The sequence below is a fragment of the Plectropomus leopardus genome, chromosome 10 (assembly GCF_026936395.1).
Source record: "Plectropomus leopardus strain MGB_pleo_1.0 chromosome 10, ASM2693639v1, whole genome shotgun sequence".
Lineage (NCBI taxonomy): Eukaryota > Metazoa > Chordata > Actinopteri > Perciformes > Serranidae > Plectropomus > Plectropomus leopardus.
In genome coordinates, this window is record NC_142185.1 from 24,932,654 (window position 1) to 24,951,338 (window position 18,685).

The following is an 18,685-nucleotide window of genomic DNA, read 5'->3' on the forward strand; positions in this document are numbered from 1 at the left end:
TGTTTTTAATTAATTACCAAGTTAGTCAGAAGATTTTTCACAGGCTAAACGAGCGAGCATATTACACATTGTTCAGCTGTGTTTGAAAAGCAGCCTCTAACGGTATCTCGTCATTACCAGTAGACAACATGACTGCCTTATAGATTCACATTATCTGACTTATTATCTGGTCGATGTGTCAATATATTAAAATAAAAACGTGTCACTCAGTGACAGTGTCTTTATTGTGTATGTGTGTGCCTTGTGTGGACAGGTGCCTCTGGAGGAAGGCCTGAACAAAACGATCCAGTACTTCAGCAGGGAACTCGAGCACCAAGCCAACAATCAGTACATCCCCAAACCGAAAGCGGCCCGCATGAAGAAAGGAAGACCCAGACACAACTGAGGTCGGGGTTTTCCACCACACACATGGTGTTAAGATTCCTCAGAGGACCCTTGAAGAGCAACTCTTTAAAATACACTGTTGTGCAGAGCGTTCTGGGATATGGTGTCTTTTTTTTTTTCTTTTTTTCTTTTTTGAGAAGCAGAGACGACTTTCTCTTTAAAGAGTGTAGTGTTGCCTTGCATTGGAGCTGCACTGAGAGGTCAATGCTTTCCACAGGGGAGCTTGTGTGTTGGATGGACAAACTTGAATCAAGAAAGAAATCTAAGGCAAGAAATCTGAACCCAGCCTACTTTTTTTTGTGAATTTATGCTTTTGCTATTTAAATCGCAGACGTGAGAATCTTGCAAACAGCTCGTACTGTGCGCCAGTGCTTCGTGTTTATTTTATCAGTTTCATGGTGTTTTGTCTCCAGAGATGAGGGACCTGATGTTGTTTTTCCACTGGATGTTTTGTCGTCTTATCAGTGGCCTGTCAGTCAACACCCTGCTGGCTGTTGATGCGGACTGGGCAAAGCTTCGAGAAAGACTGTTACAGCATCAATATGTGTTCATCAGGACATCACTGCTTTGTGAAATCTCATTTCAGGATGTGCATTATTAATTTCAGATGAAGATGCTATTTTAATAAAATTTGTCCAATATTTTGTGTATGATATGGCTAGGGAAGGAGGTGTGTGTGTGTGTGTGTGTGTGTGTGTGTGTGTGTGTGTGTGTGTGTGTGTGTGTGTGTGTGTGTGTGTGTGTGTGTGTGTGTGTGTGTGTGTGTGTGTGTGTGTGTGTATCGTTTTTATGGAAGTTAAAAAGGGGGAGACTCAGGCAATATGAAGCCACATCTTTATTTACAATAATCTTGTGATGACAAAAGAGCCAGGATTCAGTATTTCATAAAAATCAGCTGCCTCAAAATGTATAGGGGGAAAAAAGAATTTGTAAATAGCACAGATAATTTTGTTTTTGTGGTCCTTGAGCATTGCCTCCGCTCTTTACCAAATTTGTGTGGTTAGTGAGACAGAAATGACAATGGATCATTCTGGTGTAACCAGTAAAAACAAAGGAGCAGCTGTGTTGAATATTTAGATATTGGCAGCTGCATGGCAGGTGAAGAACTAACTGGCAGTTAATAGTAGTCGTAGTTGACATTTGCTCCGTGTCTATAAGAACCGTGGTCACGGGGGCCGATGGCGGCATTCTCGTCATAGTGGTGTTGACGCCCTTGGTCACTGGCGCGAGCTTGATCCATCCAGTACGACAGGTCAGTCTCGAGCCTCTGGTTAGGAAAAAACACACCGCAGACGTGACTCGTTTGGGAACTCAACACATCTCAGGCTAATAGACACAGAGGCAGCTGATAAGGTGTCCGCTGAGTCTGTCAGCAGGCACAGCTGCGGCAAATAGACATGCATAGAAGGCAAACATTGAAAAGGCCAATGCTTTCACAGCTTTGGCCTTTTAAGGAGGCAACAGCAAATGGCACACACACACACACATACAGGGTGTTGTGATGGGGGCTGTGTGAGAGTCGCCGCTACACTGGCTGAAACGAAAATGCTGTCAGCTGTCAGAAACGGCGGCGGTAAGGGGGTTTTTCTGTGACCTCTGCTCCCTCAGTTCCTCGCTGTCCCCAGTGGATTCTAACTGAAACTGGCTCTGTAAATGGGATTATATTTGTATGGGAGAGAGGGAATTCATGTATGACATGTATTCAGTTCCACATTTGTATTTATTCATTCAGTCGGATGGCAACATTGTGAGGATACCTGTGCCTTATGGAAAGATTATCTTTCAGATATCAGACTACAGTTTACAGCAGCTTTGTCACTCCACCTATCTGAGATATATAAAGATCCAGATTACTAAAGTTTTAAATGTCTGTTTTATGTGTTTGTGTTTCTTTTCTTTTGTTTTTAAATTATTTAATTCAATTATTTTTTTTTTGCATGTTCTAACATTTTAGCCTGGTTTAAAGCCCTCCTAACACTAAAAATCAAATCTGCTTCATCAGATTGCATTGGTGTGATCTGGCAGACTTGATGGAAAGTTGCCCGGCTAAATCCAAAAACAACTCCACAAGTGTCAACAAATCTAGATTCAAATATTGCTAAATCCTGATTGGTAAGAAGGAGGATTTGACAACACTTTATTTTCCAACTGTGCCCTGCCCACCTCAAACCAATGAAAGGAGCACAAAGAAAATGGCTCAGAACATTTTTTTTTTAAAAAAAAACTGTTTCAAATTTTGCAGAAAACATTTTTGGTTTTGTTTTACTATTATATTATAGGCCTGCATCTAATATCCAGAGTCACACCAGTACCTTGTGTATACAACAAGAATATAACTCCAAAATTACAACAAGGCTGGGATACTAAAATTTGTAATGAAATATGGTAAAAAAGAAATAAAAGTTAAATATTTTTTAAAGTTAACATGTTTTAACAGCTTTTTTTGTTTGTGCATCCAGAAATAGAGAAAATATTGTTTGATATAGATAAATAGTTCGGAAAACGTTTTGCTTTTAGCTTAAGAATTTGTGAATATAATATTTAATCAAAATAGTAAGAAAATTGATCAAACAAGACAGTGAGAGACGGTTGCAGAGAAAAGCAATATAGCATGATATTGTGATCATTTGCATGGCACGAAACCCAGCAGCAAAGTAGGGTTTTTTAAAACATACATTATTAATATTAAAAGTAAATTCTAAACTTTTGGTTACATTTAGTTACATGGTTTTATTTTGCTGCGTTAAACGTTAATGGCTGGTGTGGTTAATTCATGTAATATAAGGGAATGCTGTCTCATCTGATTTTTACAAAAATATTGATCGAGATCTAGAAATAGATCCATGTGCAGTTTTTTATGTCGCTCTTCACTTTTGTCACTTTTGCACAAACCCTGTAATGTTGACAGCTCTACTGGAGATTCACTTCTATTTTCGTCCTGTGTCCTGCGTGTGTGTAAGACATAAGAAGCTCAGAGAAAACCTGAACACTCCTTGAACAAACACAAACCCACCTGCTCATCAAATCCCATGTACATAAACTGCATAATCCACTGCTGCACGTCTGGTCTGCTCCGATCCCAAAGGTTTCTCTTGGTTCTGCTCAGTTTTGCCAGAAACTCTTGTGCCTTGGAAGACGGGACAGCAACAGAGGACTTTGATGGGGCAGTACCAGCTCCTGCCACTGGATGGAAGCACAAACGGGCAAAGAATGTAATGGCATTTTCCAAAACATTTTTTCACTCATATCATACTGTTGAGTAAATGTTACCATCTCTTTTCTTTAAGATCTTGTGCAAGCTGCTCTCACTGGATGCATCTGTTAAGGAGAGTGGACAAGAGAATTAACGAGCTGCAGTATGAAACACCAGAATTTCAGGTAAGATGGCCTTGATAAATAATAGCACATGACCGAATAAGATGTCTTTCTTTCCACAGTGTTTATGCTCTGTGCAGACTGGCAGTTAATGAGCAAGCGCAGTATTTTTAATGGCCAATCTGAAAGACTAACTCTGTACCCATGTGAGTTGTTTAAAGGGCAAGTGTGTAGGATTTAGGGGGCATATTCTGTTAGAAATAAGTACATTTCTTTATTGTTTAAACACCTGAAATTAAGAGTTGTTGTATTTTTATTTCCTTAGAATGAGCCGTTAATATCTACACAGGCAGCAGGTCCTCCTCTACAGAGATTGCCAATTTGTACCGCCATGTTTCTACAGTAGCCTAGACTAGACAAACCAGCTGGCACTGGCCGTCAATATGACATTAAAAAGAAATTGAATTCTAAATTATAATATATAATATTTTTTAATGTCTCAAGGTTCCCACTATTGTTGAAATGGAGTTTTACAGTCACGTGTTCGAGGCCTAAAAAAACAAATGGAATTAGTAAGAATTAGGGCTGTCAAGTGATTTTCAAAAAATGCATCTAATTAATTACAAGCTATGTAATTAGTTAATATAAATGAATCACATACACACATTTTTGCTGTGAAACTATTCAATTCAGTTGAATTTTGCTGATGAGTGACTAAATGACTAATTTTTTCAGTGTCAGACAATGCTATCTGTCGCCTGGTCGAGTTTGGCCTAATGAGGCTGGTTGTACTTGGACATCCGCTACTTTTACCGATATTATGCGTATATATAACGCGTTGTTGTGACAGCCCTAGTAAGAATCATTGAAAGATCTGGAAAAGTCCTGGAATTTTTTGTGTGTGGTAACATTTTTACTGTAATCTTCCTTGAAAAAGCGTTCATGTAATGTAACATATCTGCAAATGTATCTTCTGTAGCTGTCGACATAACTTACCCTGTAATATGCATCAGTTTGTGACGTTGTGTTGACGTTTGCATTGTTCCATTTTCTCCCCGTGTACCATTTCTCCCTCTATGCATAACAGCTAGCTAAAACTCTGTTTGAATAGTTAGAATCTGATATATTTGAAAACACCAGACAAGAAGGGCAAGAAAAAAAAATGCCATTGTAAGTTCTTGAAAAGTCATGGAAAAGAGTTGAACTTTTGTCCATGAAAATATGGGAGCCCTGACGTCTAACAGCATGCTGTGAAGATGTTCGATTTTGGCTACATAAAACCAACAATATGCCAACATCATCTGTCTTCAGTATTCTATGGCAAGTTGACATTGGCGTGAGACATTGTCCTGATATTGAATTTTCTCACCCGAAGTCACATTAGAAATTCAAATAAACATAAATGTCTAACAATGTTTGTGGTGAACTGGGTGGATCTCGACAGGGCCATTGCCGTTATTGTGTTGGCCATGTTAGTTAGAAGCTCCTCTTTGATTAGAGCATTGGAAAAACACTGATTTTTTTAATGTGAAACCGCCAAATCCTTTGTTTTAACCAGGTTTATATATATATATATAGATAGATACAGATAGATAAGTGCTCTGGCTTTATTCTTAAAAAAAACCCAGCCTGTATTTAAGGCTCTGATTTTTCTCCTTGTACTGCAGCAGTTTTTCTTATTAATCTTGGATGTTTAAGACTTCTCTTTTTCCCATTTCAATCAAGTAAACCAATTTCATGACTGAGTTTGTTCTCAGTTTTTATTATGGATGCAAACGTCTGTGGGATTCAGCGTGGCTGAAGCTGAAGTTGCCATTACACATCCAATAAAACTAGCTGCTGGCCAATTTGTATGTAAATATAATTGCACTGACTTCACTCCTGCTGCTTTGCTCCCACTGGAACACTGGAGCTACACTGTGTGCAGCGAATGTTCATGTAGACAAAGTGTGCACCAGTGAGATGCATTTGTACCTCGTTGCACACTGCCAATTCAGTCAGATTACCTTCAACAATATTGGCAATTTATTGTTCTCCCAGAGCACAAATTCTTTGCTACATCTGGGCCACATTTTCCTTTAGTTTTAGATGGCTAAATCAGCTTGTTTTTCTCAATTTTGGGCCAGGCTAATCAAGAGATCTGACTGAATGGATCTCAGAAAACCCAGAATAGACTTTTTAACAATCTGATAGAATACAATTCTGATCAATATCAACCCTTCAACACCGCCAAGACGAAGACTTGAAGTCTTCAAGGACAAGTAGCTGAAACACCAACACAATGGTGTCTATTAATAAATGTCCAACAGTTTGTCTCAGTACATAACAGATGCCATACAGAACAGCAGGAACTTAATCAGAACAACAGGCAGAACAATAATTCATTAAAGGAATAGCTTCCATTTTTTGAAGTGGAGTTGTATGAAGTACCTTTTCAAAGTCTTTTTTTTTTTTTTACATACAGTAGATGTCAGTCAGCAGGCCCTCAGTTTGGAAAAGCAGGCTGGAGTCAGACATGGAAGCTAAGTAATGTATTACTGTAGATGGGGGTCAGCGACAAAACAAATTTTAGCCACCCAAAAAAGTCCCACTTAAAGAAAGTGTAAGTGTAAGCTGTATTGAGAGTATTTTCACTACTTTACACTTTCGTCAGACATCCAGTTTTCACAGCTAAGCCATTAACAGCTTCAGTTCACCATCTACTCTCTCATCAAAGCCGCCAGACTCCATTGACATAAACAGTAATTTTAGCACACTGAACATATAAGCTACCTGTCTTCTGATTCTTATTTAATTTGTTAGTTTGTGTTATTGTGTGACTTTGGTGAATCAAAACTAACCATTTTAAATGCCAAAGTCATATTATAACACATACAAAATAACTGTTCAAAGCAGCTATAGACCAGCAGGTCCTGTGCTCAGAAATGTTAAATCACTGTTTTTCTTTGTGGAGTCTGGCTTTGAGGAGAGCTATAAAATACAATTAAGGTAAAGCAGTGAAAAAACTCCCAAAGTTGTGTACACTTAAATCTATACTGATTTTTTTTTTGTAAGTGGGACTTTTTGGGTGGCCAAAATATGTTTTTTGTTTTTTTTTTAACTGACTCCATCCACAGCAGTACATCAATTAGCATTTGTGTTGGACTTCAGCCTGCTTCTCCAGACTGTGGGCGTGCCAACTGACATCTGCTGTCGATGGATGAGAACACCCAACAACCCCACTTCAAAAAATACGTTTTTTCTAAGATAAAACTAGAAGGTAAAACAATATCTTCTACAATTTCTTATCCAGTGTGTACCTAATGAAGGCTTTTTTTCCACAAAGAGTGGCATGTATGTCTTTTGTAGATTTTTGTGTTTTTTTGATGAGTTTCTGTTACCTTCCTGGTACTGAAGCTTTTACTTTCCAAACATGCAGAGACTTGAGATGTGCCTGTGATCGTTCTGATAACGTGGTCCTGTATTCATTTTAAATATCAAACTGCCCTCAGGGTCTGCCTTTATCTATCCTATAAGTATGAGGTTATGACATGACCGGGCATGCCATGTGATTAAATCTACATTTTAACTGCATTATCACATAGCAACAGTGTAAGTTAGAGAATAACAGAAGCAGATGTGGTGAATGTACTGTCTCAGGTAAGTAGTTGTAGGTTTCCCACAAAATTTAAGTTAACCCTTTGAAACCTGAGCGATTAGCTTGATTTTTCACTAAAATATCAACTAAAGGCAAAACAAGAAATGGCTCAAACATTAGCAAGAAATAAGCAAAAGTATACAAGAAAATTTGCTGAAATAAGCACAAAAAAGAAAAGTAAAAGAACAAAATGACATTAAAAAAAGATCAAATAAAGTAAAAACTAATGATTTTTGATAATAATATTTTCCTTTTTTTCTGTAACATAATGTAGGTATATCATACTAATAATAATAATATATAGTTTTCTTGATATTTTTTCCTATTTATTTGTTTTTTTTATATATATAATTCTCTCCTTCTTTTTAGAGTTGTTTTTTTTTTCAGGTAATTTGCAGGACATTCTCTGCCAAGTAGCTCATTGTTTTTTTCCCCAATGTTTTGAAAGAAATCAAACCACTGTGTGTATGTTCCAAAGGGTTAAATGCGTGTGAAATGTTTGGCTCAACAATGCATTCAGCATGTCGATCCAGGTTTCAAAGAGTTGATACAGTTAATGAATTTACTGTCTATATTAAAGATTTGCAGTAAGTTCAAATGTAGGGATGGGGAAAAAATTGGTTCAGAGTAGAATTGCAATATTTTGTGTGGCAATGATGTATCAATACACAAACGGCCAATATCAATTTTTTACCATTTTTTTTGATTAATTGTCATATACCTTTGTATTACCTCTGTATTAAAAACAACTAGTGTGAGAAACTTAGTAGATAAAGCAGATGCTGATAAATTTTACCTTGGGACATAATATACAGTATAAAAAAGGTAATAAATCTCAGTATATCACAAATTATGTTATTGCAATTCTCACCACAGTAATATTATATCATGACAAAAGTATTATGATGATATCATATTGTGGGGCCTCTGGTGATTATACCCCTGTTAAAATGTATGTTAGGCTTTGAGGGAAAAGCAGCAGAAATGTAAATTGTAAATTGGCTAAAACTACTGTTATGGTCTTTTAAATCTACTCTTTGCTGTATTTTCATTTTTCTTATCAAAGTAACTTTAGGTGAGTGTGGCTGCTTTCCTACGAACAGACAGTCTCCTAGTAAATCACATTCCACTCTCTGACGTGCAGTGACTGATCTTTTTAACTGCTGGCGTTTGTAAACCAATCTCAACAGTGAAAGGCCAGGAGGAGGAAGTAGTATGTCCTTTACCATCTGTCTTTGTACTGCTTCGGTAGTGTAGATGTAAAAAGTTGACATTTTAAAGGCAAGTAAGAAGAAAAGAACAAAACTGGGCTCACCTCTGAGAGTTAAGAGTGTCAGCAACACAGCCAGCCCCATTATCCTCAAGTAGAGCTGCTGGGATGCCATCTTGTACCCACTAAGTCTTTACGGAGCTGCTTAAAAACAACAACTGTGCATGAAACTGCTTCACAACCAGAGGGGAGAAGTGGGCGGAAACCCAGACTTTCCAAGTGGAAACTGGCCTATGGGGGTGGAATGTCGTTTACCTCCTCGCCTACAGAGACAAGACTGCCACTGGGAGATTTTCCGCTCTAAAATGAATTTTCATGTGCGTCCCAGGTACTTTTCCATCTCCCATAGATACAGTGCAGGAGCAGCAGTGAGAGGGAAAAAAAAACAGAGTAAAGTAAAGTAACAGAATGCGATTTGTTATGCAGGTTTGCTCTCTAAATATCTATCTGTGAAAAGGTATTTAGGAATGCAATTTGTAAATTTCTGAAGCAAGTTGCTGCAGTGCTTCAAATAATAGACTATACTTCCCAACACACATACTATCATACTCTAAAGTATGCTAGAGAAAGATCTGGTATGTCGCAGTATATGTGTCAATGCGGTATGCCAAACATACTTGGATCTCCTACTATACGTGGTTGGATTTTGCAGTATGCAGGCCAGTAAGCTTTTATTGTCTATTCTGACCCACAAACCTCTGTACAGTGGCGATATGTCATATCGACTGAGATGCAAACAGATGACAGCTGTTAAGCTGCAGTGACAGATAACGCCGCATTCAAGTGAAAAGAATAGAAATAAAAAGAATAGAAATGTTTTAAGTTAACAAAATAATCAGAGAAATTACCAACAAAAAATGAAATAACAGAGAAATGCATATGAAGGCCAATTTTATTGTTGTCAATCCAAAATATTAGAGTCTACATTGTATGCAGTTAGAACTCAAATGTAAACACTGCAAAATATCAAGAGCAGAGCTCTCCAGGTTGATATCCGGCTCTGGCGAGCTAATCAAATGGCGTGTTGTTTAATCTCCCTGAAAACGGATATATGAGAAAGAGGGTCAGGGTTCAGGGCGCAGTGTTAGAAAGAAGTAGGATGTTCTGATTGTGTGCAAACTGAATGCAACAATACGTGCTTTGTAAGGGCAGCTGTTTACCTACTAAATGAAAAAGAATAAGTATGTGATTTAGAAAGCAGTCACAGTTTTCACTTTCCTCTGTGAGTATCTTGGAACCAATTGTACACCTTTCAGCCAAGAGGCAATCTCCGGTGCTGAAAAATGAAACCAATGCGAAAGAGCCATAAACAGTTCTTGAAAGCCCAACTGAGGCTGGCTCGAAGAGCAAGTAAATCCCCATAGACCCCCTTCTTAAACAGCAGAAATGAACATACAAAAAAAAAGTGGTTTTGGTCTCTATACTCTACTATGTACCATGTACTGTATACTTCTCTGCTCAAGTATATCTAGAAAGGTTTTTGTGCTCTATCTGCCAGAATTTTTTTCACTTGCTGTATGTGAGGAAGAGGTGTTACACCCTTTCTATCATGCAGCAGGTGAGAGACTTCATTTACTGTATGAAAGGAGAGAGTGAACAAACTCTGGCAGGTGGAGTGCAAAAAAATTGATTGCATTTGTCAAGCAGTTTTCTGGTCAACTGACTACTCAAAGCACTTTTACACTATGTGTGACATTAACCTATTCACACCAAACTCACACCTGCTATACATTAACCATTCATAGACACTCGCACTCAAATGGTGCAACATCAGGAGCAATTTAGGATTCAGCATTCAGTACGTGTTGACTGGAGAAACCGGGAATTGAACCCTAGACCTTGCAGTAGGAGGACAACCCGTTCTACCTCTGAGCCACCCTTCCAAAAAAAAAAAGTCCAGATATTTCACAAGTGACAACAACATTCAGCCTATCGAGCCCTCAGCAAGCATAAGCAGCAACTTGCTCTAAAAATAGTTTGGAGATGTGCAGAGCTTTGCCAAAATGGAGCCAGGGCGTGCAGTTTTTTTCAAACAAGCGACATGTCACATCTTCACTGACACAAAGAGCAGGATAAGACATCCTCAGAAGAAAAGACTCGATCTGTACTCTGTACTTTTGGAAGCATGGTGCTTTGTAGCTAATACGCCTGAGTTTCTACCAGTCTTGTTTAGAGCCTTTGTAATCAAGGCTGTGTCATCAATGGAGGGTGTTGCATAATGCTAACAGCAAGACGGCAGACCTGCAATCTTGTGTTCTGATATTATGGATACTTGTTTTTATCCAGAAGCAAGTACAGACCAACCATTAATGAGACCACTGTGCATTTTTTAAAAATGATTTCTCATATGAGGTCTCTATTGTTGCCTTCTACAAACTCTCTTTCCAATCTGTAGAGTATGACATGCCCACTGTTACCATCACAATTTGCACTTGAGGTAATTGAAAAGCAATCAGTTTTTTTAATGGAAAGGCTCTGAACAGTTCAAATTAGGCGTGGGAATGTGAGGAGAACACATTCAGTGTTGTTGGGAAAGGGATATAAGTGTTTTAAATCGAGCTTGAGTTGGTTTAGTTTCTTAAGAATCCAACTTTCCATTCCTAATGGGAAGATTTTTTGATATTGTTTATGAAAAGTTACTTAACTCTTACTTAAATGACTGCTGAATGGAGTCACTGTGTTGATCAGTCATTAAATCCCCATTAAACAGCTATGCGTACAGTAATCAGCCTTTCTAATGCTAGATTGAATGATAAACTGTGACTTTATAGAGGTTTCATTCAGAAATACTCACTTGACTGGGCTTGAACTTGTAATGTGATGTGTGTGTGTGTGTGTGTGAGAGAGAGAGAGAGAGAGAGAGACAGAGAGGGAAAGTGTTTGGTTGAGAACTACAAACAGTCTCTCTGAATGAGCTGGAATGCAGGAAACCCAGAGGCTGGCAGACGATTGCACAAACTTTCATGATGGATATGGAAAGAAGGTTAAGTGAGCGACACAAAAGACAGACAGAGTAAAGGGAGGCAGAGGAATACAGATGACGTAAATGGAGAGGATGAATTAGTTTCTATAACTTTGCTTTTCTATATTTTATTGTTCAGCCTCTGACGAAAGTGGCTGAATCTGTTTTATGAACTCTTGCATTCCTGCAGCTTTCACACAGAAGTTCAGCTGTCCCCTAACGCTGTGTGTTAAAGGGGAGATGTCAGCTCATTCTGAAGTGTATTGAACTGAACAATTTTAAGTCACGGCCGGTGTGCTGTAAAGCTCAGTTAAAGGCACAAGCCACAGCACTATGCACAGACATGCCTATGATCTCCTCTGTGTTTTTATTCATTGAGAGGACGCAGGCTGAGTTCTTGACTCCTACTGAGTGAGTCTTATCAAAGGCTCACTGACCTCAGGCACATATTTTCATTGCAGATGACGAACAAAAACACTAAAGGGAAAACAGATGTCTTTAGATTTATGAGCAAAATCTGAGGTTTAAAAATCTTTGCTTGAAAGCCTTAAAACATGATGCGTCATCTGACCTGCGGTTTGTCTCTCCCATCCAAATGTACAGTACCACACACTGAGCTGAAAAGAAGAGGCAAACTCCTGAAATAAACAGTGCCTCAGATTTAGGTGCAAAGCTTCTTTTTGTTTGCCCACAAAACCATGAAATGACATCTCTGTGTCTGAGCCTTTATGGAAAAAGATAAAGCAAAAGAATATAATCCTTTCAGATATGTTGTTTTGTTTGTTGTTGCAGGAATCACAAATTGAAAAACACCGTAAGATCAGAAATATTAGACATATACATTGAACTTTGCTCCAAAACATCTTTCCTCATTTTGTTTCTTCACTCACTCTTTGTCTCTGCTTCCATCTTTCTCCTCACGCTCAACTTTACAATCTGAGTGTTGTAACCTGAGTCCTATTTATTTTAGTGTCTGACACTTCTACACGCAGACATCCCAGACACCCCTCAAGTTCACACAAACACTCCTCAACCAAAGAACAAATCGCAAACTCAAAGTCAGACTGCAGTGAAAGCCTTTGATTACCTAAAATATGTGCAGATGTTCCTTTTTCAAATTTCATTTTTCATTTAACCCCAACTAATCCAGCACCCATTTAAAATATGCCTATTTGAGATAGGCCAATTACTTGGCCTCTGCCAGGCCCTGCTGAATTGATGGTCCAGAGGGGTCCTGGTCTGTCTACAGAGTGTCCGCCTTGTGTGACAAAGGTAGCCATCCCTGCCCCCTTACTCACATATGGACACCAGACACACAAACACAAACACACACACACAAAGACTCACAGTCTAGCGATAAAGTCATCAACTTGTTGACTTTAAGGATTGTTAGGATAAGGCAAAAGAGGCACACAGTAAGGTATAGAAAAAAAACATCAGACAGGAAGTAAACACCAAACTCCTGCATGATAGTCCAGTGTTTGTTTGATTTATCCACCTCCCCTCCAGCCTGCTCCTTATATTACGTCTTTACCGGCAGAGTTTCAGGCTGCGGCAGTCCAGAGGCGTATCAGGTTCTATCTGGCCGCATTCTCTACTGACGCCGACCATCGGCGCGTTATGCTGCTGCGACTGGTGCCGTCTGGCCATCCAGCCATTTGTCGGTGTATAATAACGCTGTGAATGGTTCTGTCCAGCCATGTTCTCAGCTGATGATGTCCCGCGGCATATCATGTGGTCACAAAAGGTGGCCTTTGGCAACGGGATATTTTGCTGAAAGCACTGCAAAAGCCACCTGCGGCTCAGAATGAACCATAGAGTGTAAAAATAATGGACAAAGCCAACGTGCCTCATTGTTTTTTTGAAGCCTCCAGTTCAGCATTTGGCTGTTGCCATCTTGGGTTATTGGAGCCAGACGTGACCATAATTGGGCAACAGTCTGGAGCTGCTGAGGAGCGAGGGGTGGATCTGTCTCATGGACTGTGGTGACATATTGCAGACAGCCTGTCACTGCAAGCAATCACAACCCTCAACATGCATCACTTTAAGCCTTTATAAACTTTGAACTTTTAAAAGTGCCAGTACAACCATGTTCAAAGACACCACTGTGAGTAAAGGGCCTGCATTCAAGACTCATTCTCAAATAAAGGTTCAGAAGTACTATCAGCAAAATTTTTGGTTGCCAGTTAATTTGGTATACTTTCTTAAAACTAATACAGTCTAATACAACAGTCCTGTAATCTATCCTTCCTTAAAGCTTACACAGATAGTTTTTTTGTTTAAACATTTAATTTTAAACTTAATGTCAATCAGCATCTCTCTAAAATAGCTTAAGCAAAATCTCTGATTGTTACAACCATAGACTGTAATGAAGGTTGTAACCATAGACTTTTATTAGGGCTTAACGTTAAGCACAATAAAGGGTGATAGTGTGATAGGGCGATAGTGTCATTGGCTTCTCACTCAGCTCCACCCCTCGCCCCTCCAATGTGCCAGGCTCTCTCCAAAATACTGTCACTTCTGGCTCCAAAAAACCAAGATGGTGATGGCCAAAATGCCAAATTCGGGGATTCAAAACAGGCGTCCACAGACCAATTGGTGATGTCATGGTCGCTACATCCATTTTTTTCTCACAGTCTATGATTTTAACAAGAAGTTAGACCTTTCATTAGTGTAATTGACACAAACATGAAGTTACTGTGTTGGATAACATACTGCATATGTCTCTATGTGTGACTGACTTCAGGCAAACAAAAGTATAATTGATTATGCATAACCCATAATTCAAACCAAGTGTAAAATCCCAGTTTGTGGCGAAGGAGAGGGTTACCACCTGAATACCTTTCTTACAACCCAAACCATTTTGCTGCAAGGTCAAAGGTTTAAATACTGGGGAGAGGTATCTGAATGCAGCACACTAAAAGTGATGTCGAAAAGGTGAAATAAATTTAGAGGACAAGATACATAGATATCCCTGTACTACTACATTTTTATCTTTATTCAGAAAAATGGTCAGTGTTAATAAAACATAAGTGTTAAAATAAAAGCGTTCAAACTGCTTGAGATTGTTTAAACTGTAAACATTCAACAGTAAAGCTGACTTTTATCTCCGTTCTTCACCCTGTCTCCACTCTGCTTCATCTCTCAGGTTGAGGGTCAGGCTCTGGACTATCGTAGCCCAGCTCTGCGCCGATGGGAAAGTGAGCCCAGAAGGTGCGAGCCAGCTCCTCCATCCCGTCATAAGCTGCTCGGGCTCGCAGCTCCTCCAACCACCCGAAAAAGTCTGATGACCACAGGCCCCAGTAGGGTAGGCTTCTCTTCTCCCTCACCTCCCCTCCTCCTCCGTTGCTCTCCTCTGCTCCTGTCAGAGGAGACAGTGACAGACAGAGGTGTGAACGCTGTTTCACGCCTTGTCCTTTATGTCAGAATGTCTATTTATTACACTGTCAAGTCCGTTCATGTGTTACCCCTTAAAGTCTTCACCAAGAAAAAAGGATGGATTTTTTTTTTTTTCAGTTTTTATGTCTTTGCGGCTGTAATAACATTTCTTTTTTTTTACATAACCCAGAGTTTTTAAAAATATAGGCATGGTTTGACTTAATGGTAAAACATTTTTACAAACTACAAATCATTTGGTGTTTGATACTTGCAATTTATTCTTATGTCAACGTATATCAATTTGGGACCATGAAATTAGTCATACTGAAGGTTCTAATATTATTTCTACACGTATTTACAATTGCAGTACTTGAAAATGTCTCAGAAATGGTGAAAAAATAATACTGATATCATTTCTTTTACCAAATATAAAATTGAATAATATTAAATATGGTATTAATAGCAGTTAATACTCCAAAGAAACTGTAAAATCAATATCTTATAATCACTGCTTTTGTCATAAAAGGCCAACCGAACTGTTTAGAGTAAGTAAAAGAAAAATCATATTTAGGAAGTTTTTTCACCATATATGGAATGAGTAATATTAATTGTATAATTTAAAATCATTGAATGATCAGAAGTTCATTTGTATCTCAGCAGGTCAGTTTTAATTTAATTATCTGAGATTCGCCAGCTTTACCATAGAAGGCCAAATCGACCATTAATTGAAATATTATTTGACCCTTATTAGAATTTTTTTTTTAAATAAAAAGTTGCATAAGACCTCTAAAACTATAACATGTTGAATAAATATGTCTGCCGTGGACAAATCCTACTTCCTGTAGGATTCTAAGTAAAAAGGCAAACTACTTACATACAAAATGACGTCTAGTGGATTTTTTTAAGCATAAAATACCTAAACCGAATGAGAGATTGATCAGTCGGGTTGAGTTAAATTCAACACATTTGTCATCAAGATATGGCAACTCAAAATGTGCTCTACCAAACGGTTGAGCAGGATGTGGTGTGTAGGAGCGTCTGACACAGGCCTACCTGTAGGAGGCAAGAAGCCGAGGAGGAGAAAATAGAGCAGCGCAGACACGTACAGAGCATTCATGCTTTCAGGAACTTAACAACTGAACACAAAAGGCTTGACCTGGATAGAAGTTATTCTTTTCTGCAGTCTGCAAGAGAAATATGTGTGTGTTAAATTCAAGGTGCATTTAGATAATCTAAGCATCACCAGAATGTACAGAACATGCTGAATATTCTCGGGAGAACAAAACGTTCTTTAAAGAACGTGCCGAATACAACAAAACTGTATTTATCTATAAAGAAGGAAATCCATTTGTCAAGAACATATTTGCTCCAACAAATATAATCTTCTGTCCTGTCTTACCGGATCAGTAGGAGATTATGCTCATGGTCCTCTTCGTCGTCCTTCTGTTTGAGACTAATCTCACTATGAGGACTGCATCTGGATTAGAAGTGGGCAGGAAAGGTGGACATGTTTGTTTTTCGCGTATTGCCTCTTTACACCTGCCTGAAATACGTCAGAGAGCCCTTTTTCACACCTCTCATGTCCATTTGCTTTGTATAGAGGAAATGACATCATGTTTTCTAGCCATGAAGTGTTAAAATGTCCCAATGAGTTGTTAAGATGTTCTGAGGCAAGGTTGGATAATTTGAAATTAGAGGACACATGTGGATCCAGCAGCTGGGCCCTGGAGCTCCCTAATTATTTTCACTAGAATATATATTTAACAATGTTGTCACTGCTGTCAGAAGCTCAGTGTGAGATTTTTAGCCTGGAGCTCCTTGGAAAAATATGGATTCTTTTTTCAAGGTGAAAAGAGCAGAGAAAAGCAGCAGGAAGAGTGGAAACGTGGATGAAAGTGGATGGAAAAAAACTATGAACCAGACAGTTTTCACACCTGCTATCCAGACAGACTGCGCCCACGTTCAGCCACAGGGCGAAAGTTAGTTGTGAGGGTTTTTTTTTTTTTTTGACCATCCATTTATCTTGTCTGTGGATGTTTGTGTCTCTCTGAGGACGCTGGCAGTGAGAGGAGGGGTCATGGCCAAATCTATGCTGTGTTCATGCACTCAGTCCCAAACTCATCCTTTCGTACTGAAATAATCTTTAAATGGCTTACAAATAAAAAAAAGAATAGCTTGAATAAATCCCTAAAAAGAGGCACTCTATTTTTTGGAAAATGTTAGTCAAACAGGAGTAAAATGGTGCATTTATAGGGGACTATTTTAAAACTTGGATTACCACAGTTAACCTTCACTTAACCAGGACATCCTTACTAAAATTAAAATATCTCTTTTTCCAACCGTGCCTTGGCCAAGATGGGCAATATTAGCAGTAAATTACAGGCCAATAACATGAAATCTGAAAAGAATAAATAAAAAATTGTGAGGTGACCTCTAGCTCACCTGGTAGAGTATGCACCCCTTATGGCCGAGGCCTCTGCAGCCGCCTGGGTTTGATTCAAGCCTCTGGCCCTTTGCTGCGTGCCACTCTCCTTTTTCGCTCTCCTTCCTTTCCGATCTCTCTTAAGCTGTTCTGTAAATAAAGGGAAAATGTCCCAAAAAAGAATCTTAAAAAAAGTAAAAGACTGAATACAAATTCTGATACAATCTGGTAAAATATTTCACTCGAAAACGACCTAAATAGCACCCTAAAAGAACACAAGATGTGTCTTTAACCATAAAAATAAACAATACCAATGTAAAACGTTACAGACATACTTTACCCCATGTTACATTGAAATTATGTCGAAAACTTTGTTTTTCTCTGTGCCAGCATGAAATATGTTTTTTGTTAATTGTCTATCTATCCCAATCTCGTGACTGCGATTTTTCTCCCTAGAGGAATTTCTTAAATTTCACAATCGTCCACTTGGACTCAAGGATGAGGTGATTAGATTCTGGTGGTCAAAGGTCGCTATGACCTTGCATTGATCTTATTCTTGTGAATGTGACATCTCAAGAGAGGCTTGAGTGAATTTTCATCAATTTGGCACAAACTTCCACTTGGACTCAAAAGTCAAGGGCCAAGGTCACTGTGACTTAACAAAAACCGTTTTTGGTCGTAATTCAAGAATGCATATGGTAATTATGACAAACTTTCACCCAAATTTTAATAGAAGAAAATTATTAAGTGATAACTCATGCATGACATGCAGCGTAATCCAAATCGTATTTATCCAGTCGTATGTTCAGCGCTTATCAAACGGGCGTCCCTTTCTGACAGGGAACTGAACAGAAAACAAGACTTATCTAAGCTCTCTTCAAAGCCAGACTCCACTGACAAAAATGCAAATTTTACCTTGCTGAACACGGGAGTTGCTGGTTTACTGCTGCCAGTTAGTGTTTTTGTAAAATTGTGTGCCTTTGGTGTTTTAAAGGGTTAGCTCAGATTCACCACTTTCCATTTAGTCCTCTGTCAGAGACAGATGTCTGTTGGGGAACTAGTGAAAGTACAGCTGGAGGAATGAGACTTGGAGTATTCTGCGTGAGTTGAGTGAGAATTTGTAAACAGATGTTTTGATTTAGTTTTCTCTTGCTAAGTTTGTGGATCCTTTGTTCACTGTTTCTTGTGCTTGCCTCCACAAAGTTTTCTTCATGAATTCAATATAAAATGGGATGAGTGATTGATACACACATGGTCATTTGTTCATTTATTCTTTAAACCTAATAAATTACAAAATACTAACAGAAAAGAGAAAAC

The 18,685-nt window shown here is 38.6% G+C and overlaps 3 protein-coding genes across 3 annotated transcripts in view; 1 reads left to right on the forward strand and 2 right to left on the reverse strand.

Annotated features, from left to right (window-relative positions):
- uxs1 (UDP-glucuronate decarboxylase 1) overlaps window positions 1-2,250 on the forward strand; it is a 51,391-nt gene extending 49,141 nt beyond the window's left edge. The window contains exon 15 of the mRNA XM_042494323.2: window positions 254-2,250. Coding sequence (XP_042350257.1) covers window positions 254-385 — 132 coding nt within the window. The 3' untranslated portion in view covers window positions 386-2,250. The remainder of the gene's footprint in view (window positions 1-253) is intronic.
- ecrg4a (ECRG4 augurin precursor a) lies at window positions 1,055-8,808 on the reverse strand. The gene is made up of 4 exons (XM_042494324.2): window positions 8,652-8,808; window positions 3,655-3,702; window positions 3,398-3,567; window positions 1,055-1,651 (listed from the first exon to the last, which is right to left on the reverse strand). The coding sequence occupies exons 1-4, from the start codon at window positions 8,719-8,721 to the stop codon at window positions 1,502-1,504; spliced, it is 438 nt and encodes a 145-aa protein (XP_042350258.1). The 5' UTR covers window positions 8,722-8,808; the 3' UTR covers window positions 1,055-1,501.
- A 5,735-nt stretch (window positions 8,809-14,543) lies between these two features.
- LOC121949154 (otospiralin) overlaps window positions 14,544-18,685 on the reverse strand; it is a 36,493-nt gene continuing 32,351 nt past the window's right edge. Inside the window, exons 2-5 of the mRNA XM_088083877.1 lie at window positions 17,389-17,518; window positions 16,346-16,423; window positions 16,000-16,130; window positions 14,544-14,929 (exon numbers count right to left, since the gene is read on the reverse strand). Of these exons, the coding sequence (XP_087940003.1) occupies window positions 14,706-14,929; window positions 16,000-16,063 (288 nt within the window). The 5' untranslated portion in view covers window positions 16,064-16,130; window positions 16,346-16,423; window positions 17,389-17,518 and the 3' untranslated portion in view covers window positions 14,544-14,705. The remainder of the gene's footprint in view (window positions 14,930-15,999; window positions 16,131-16,345; window positions 16,424-17,388; window positions 17,519-18,685) is intronic.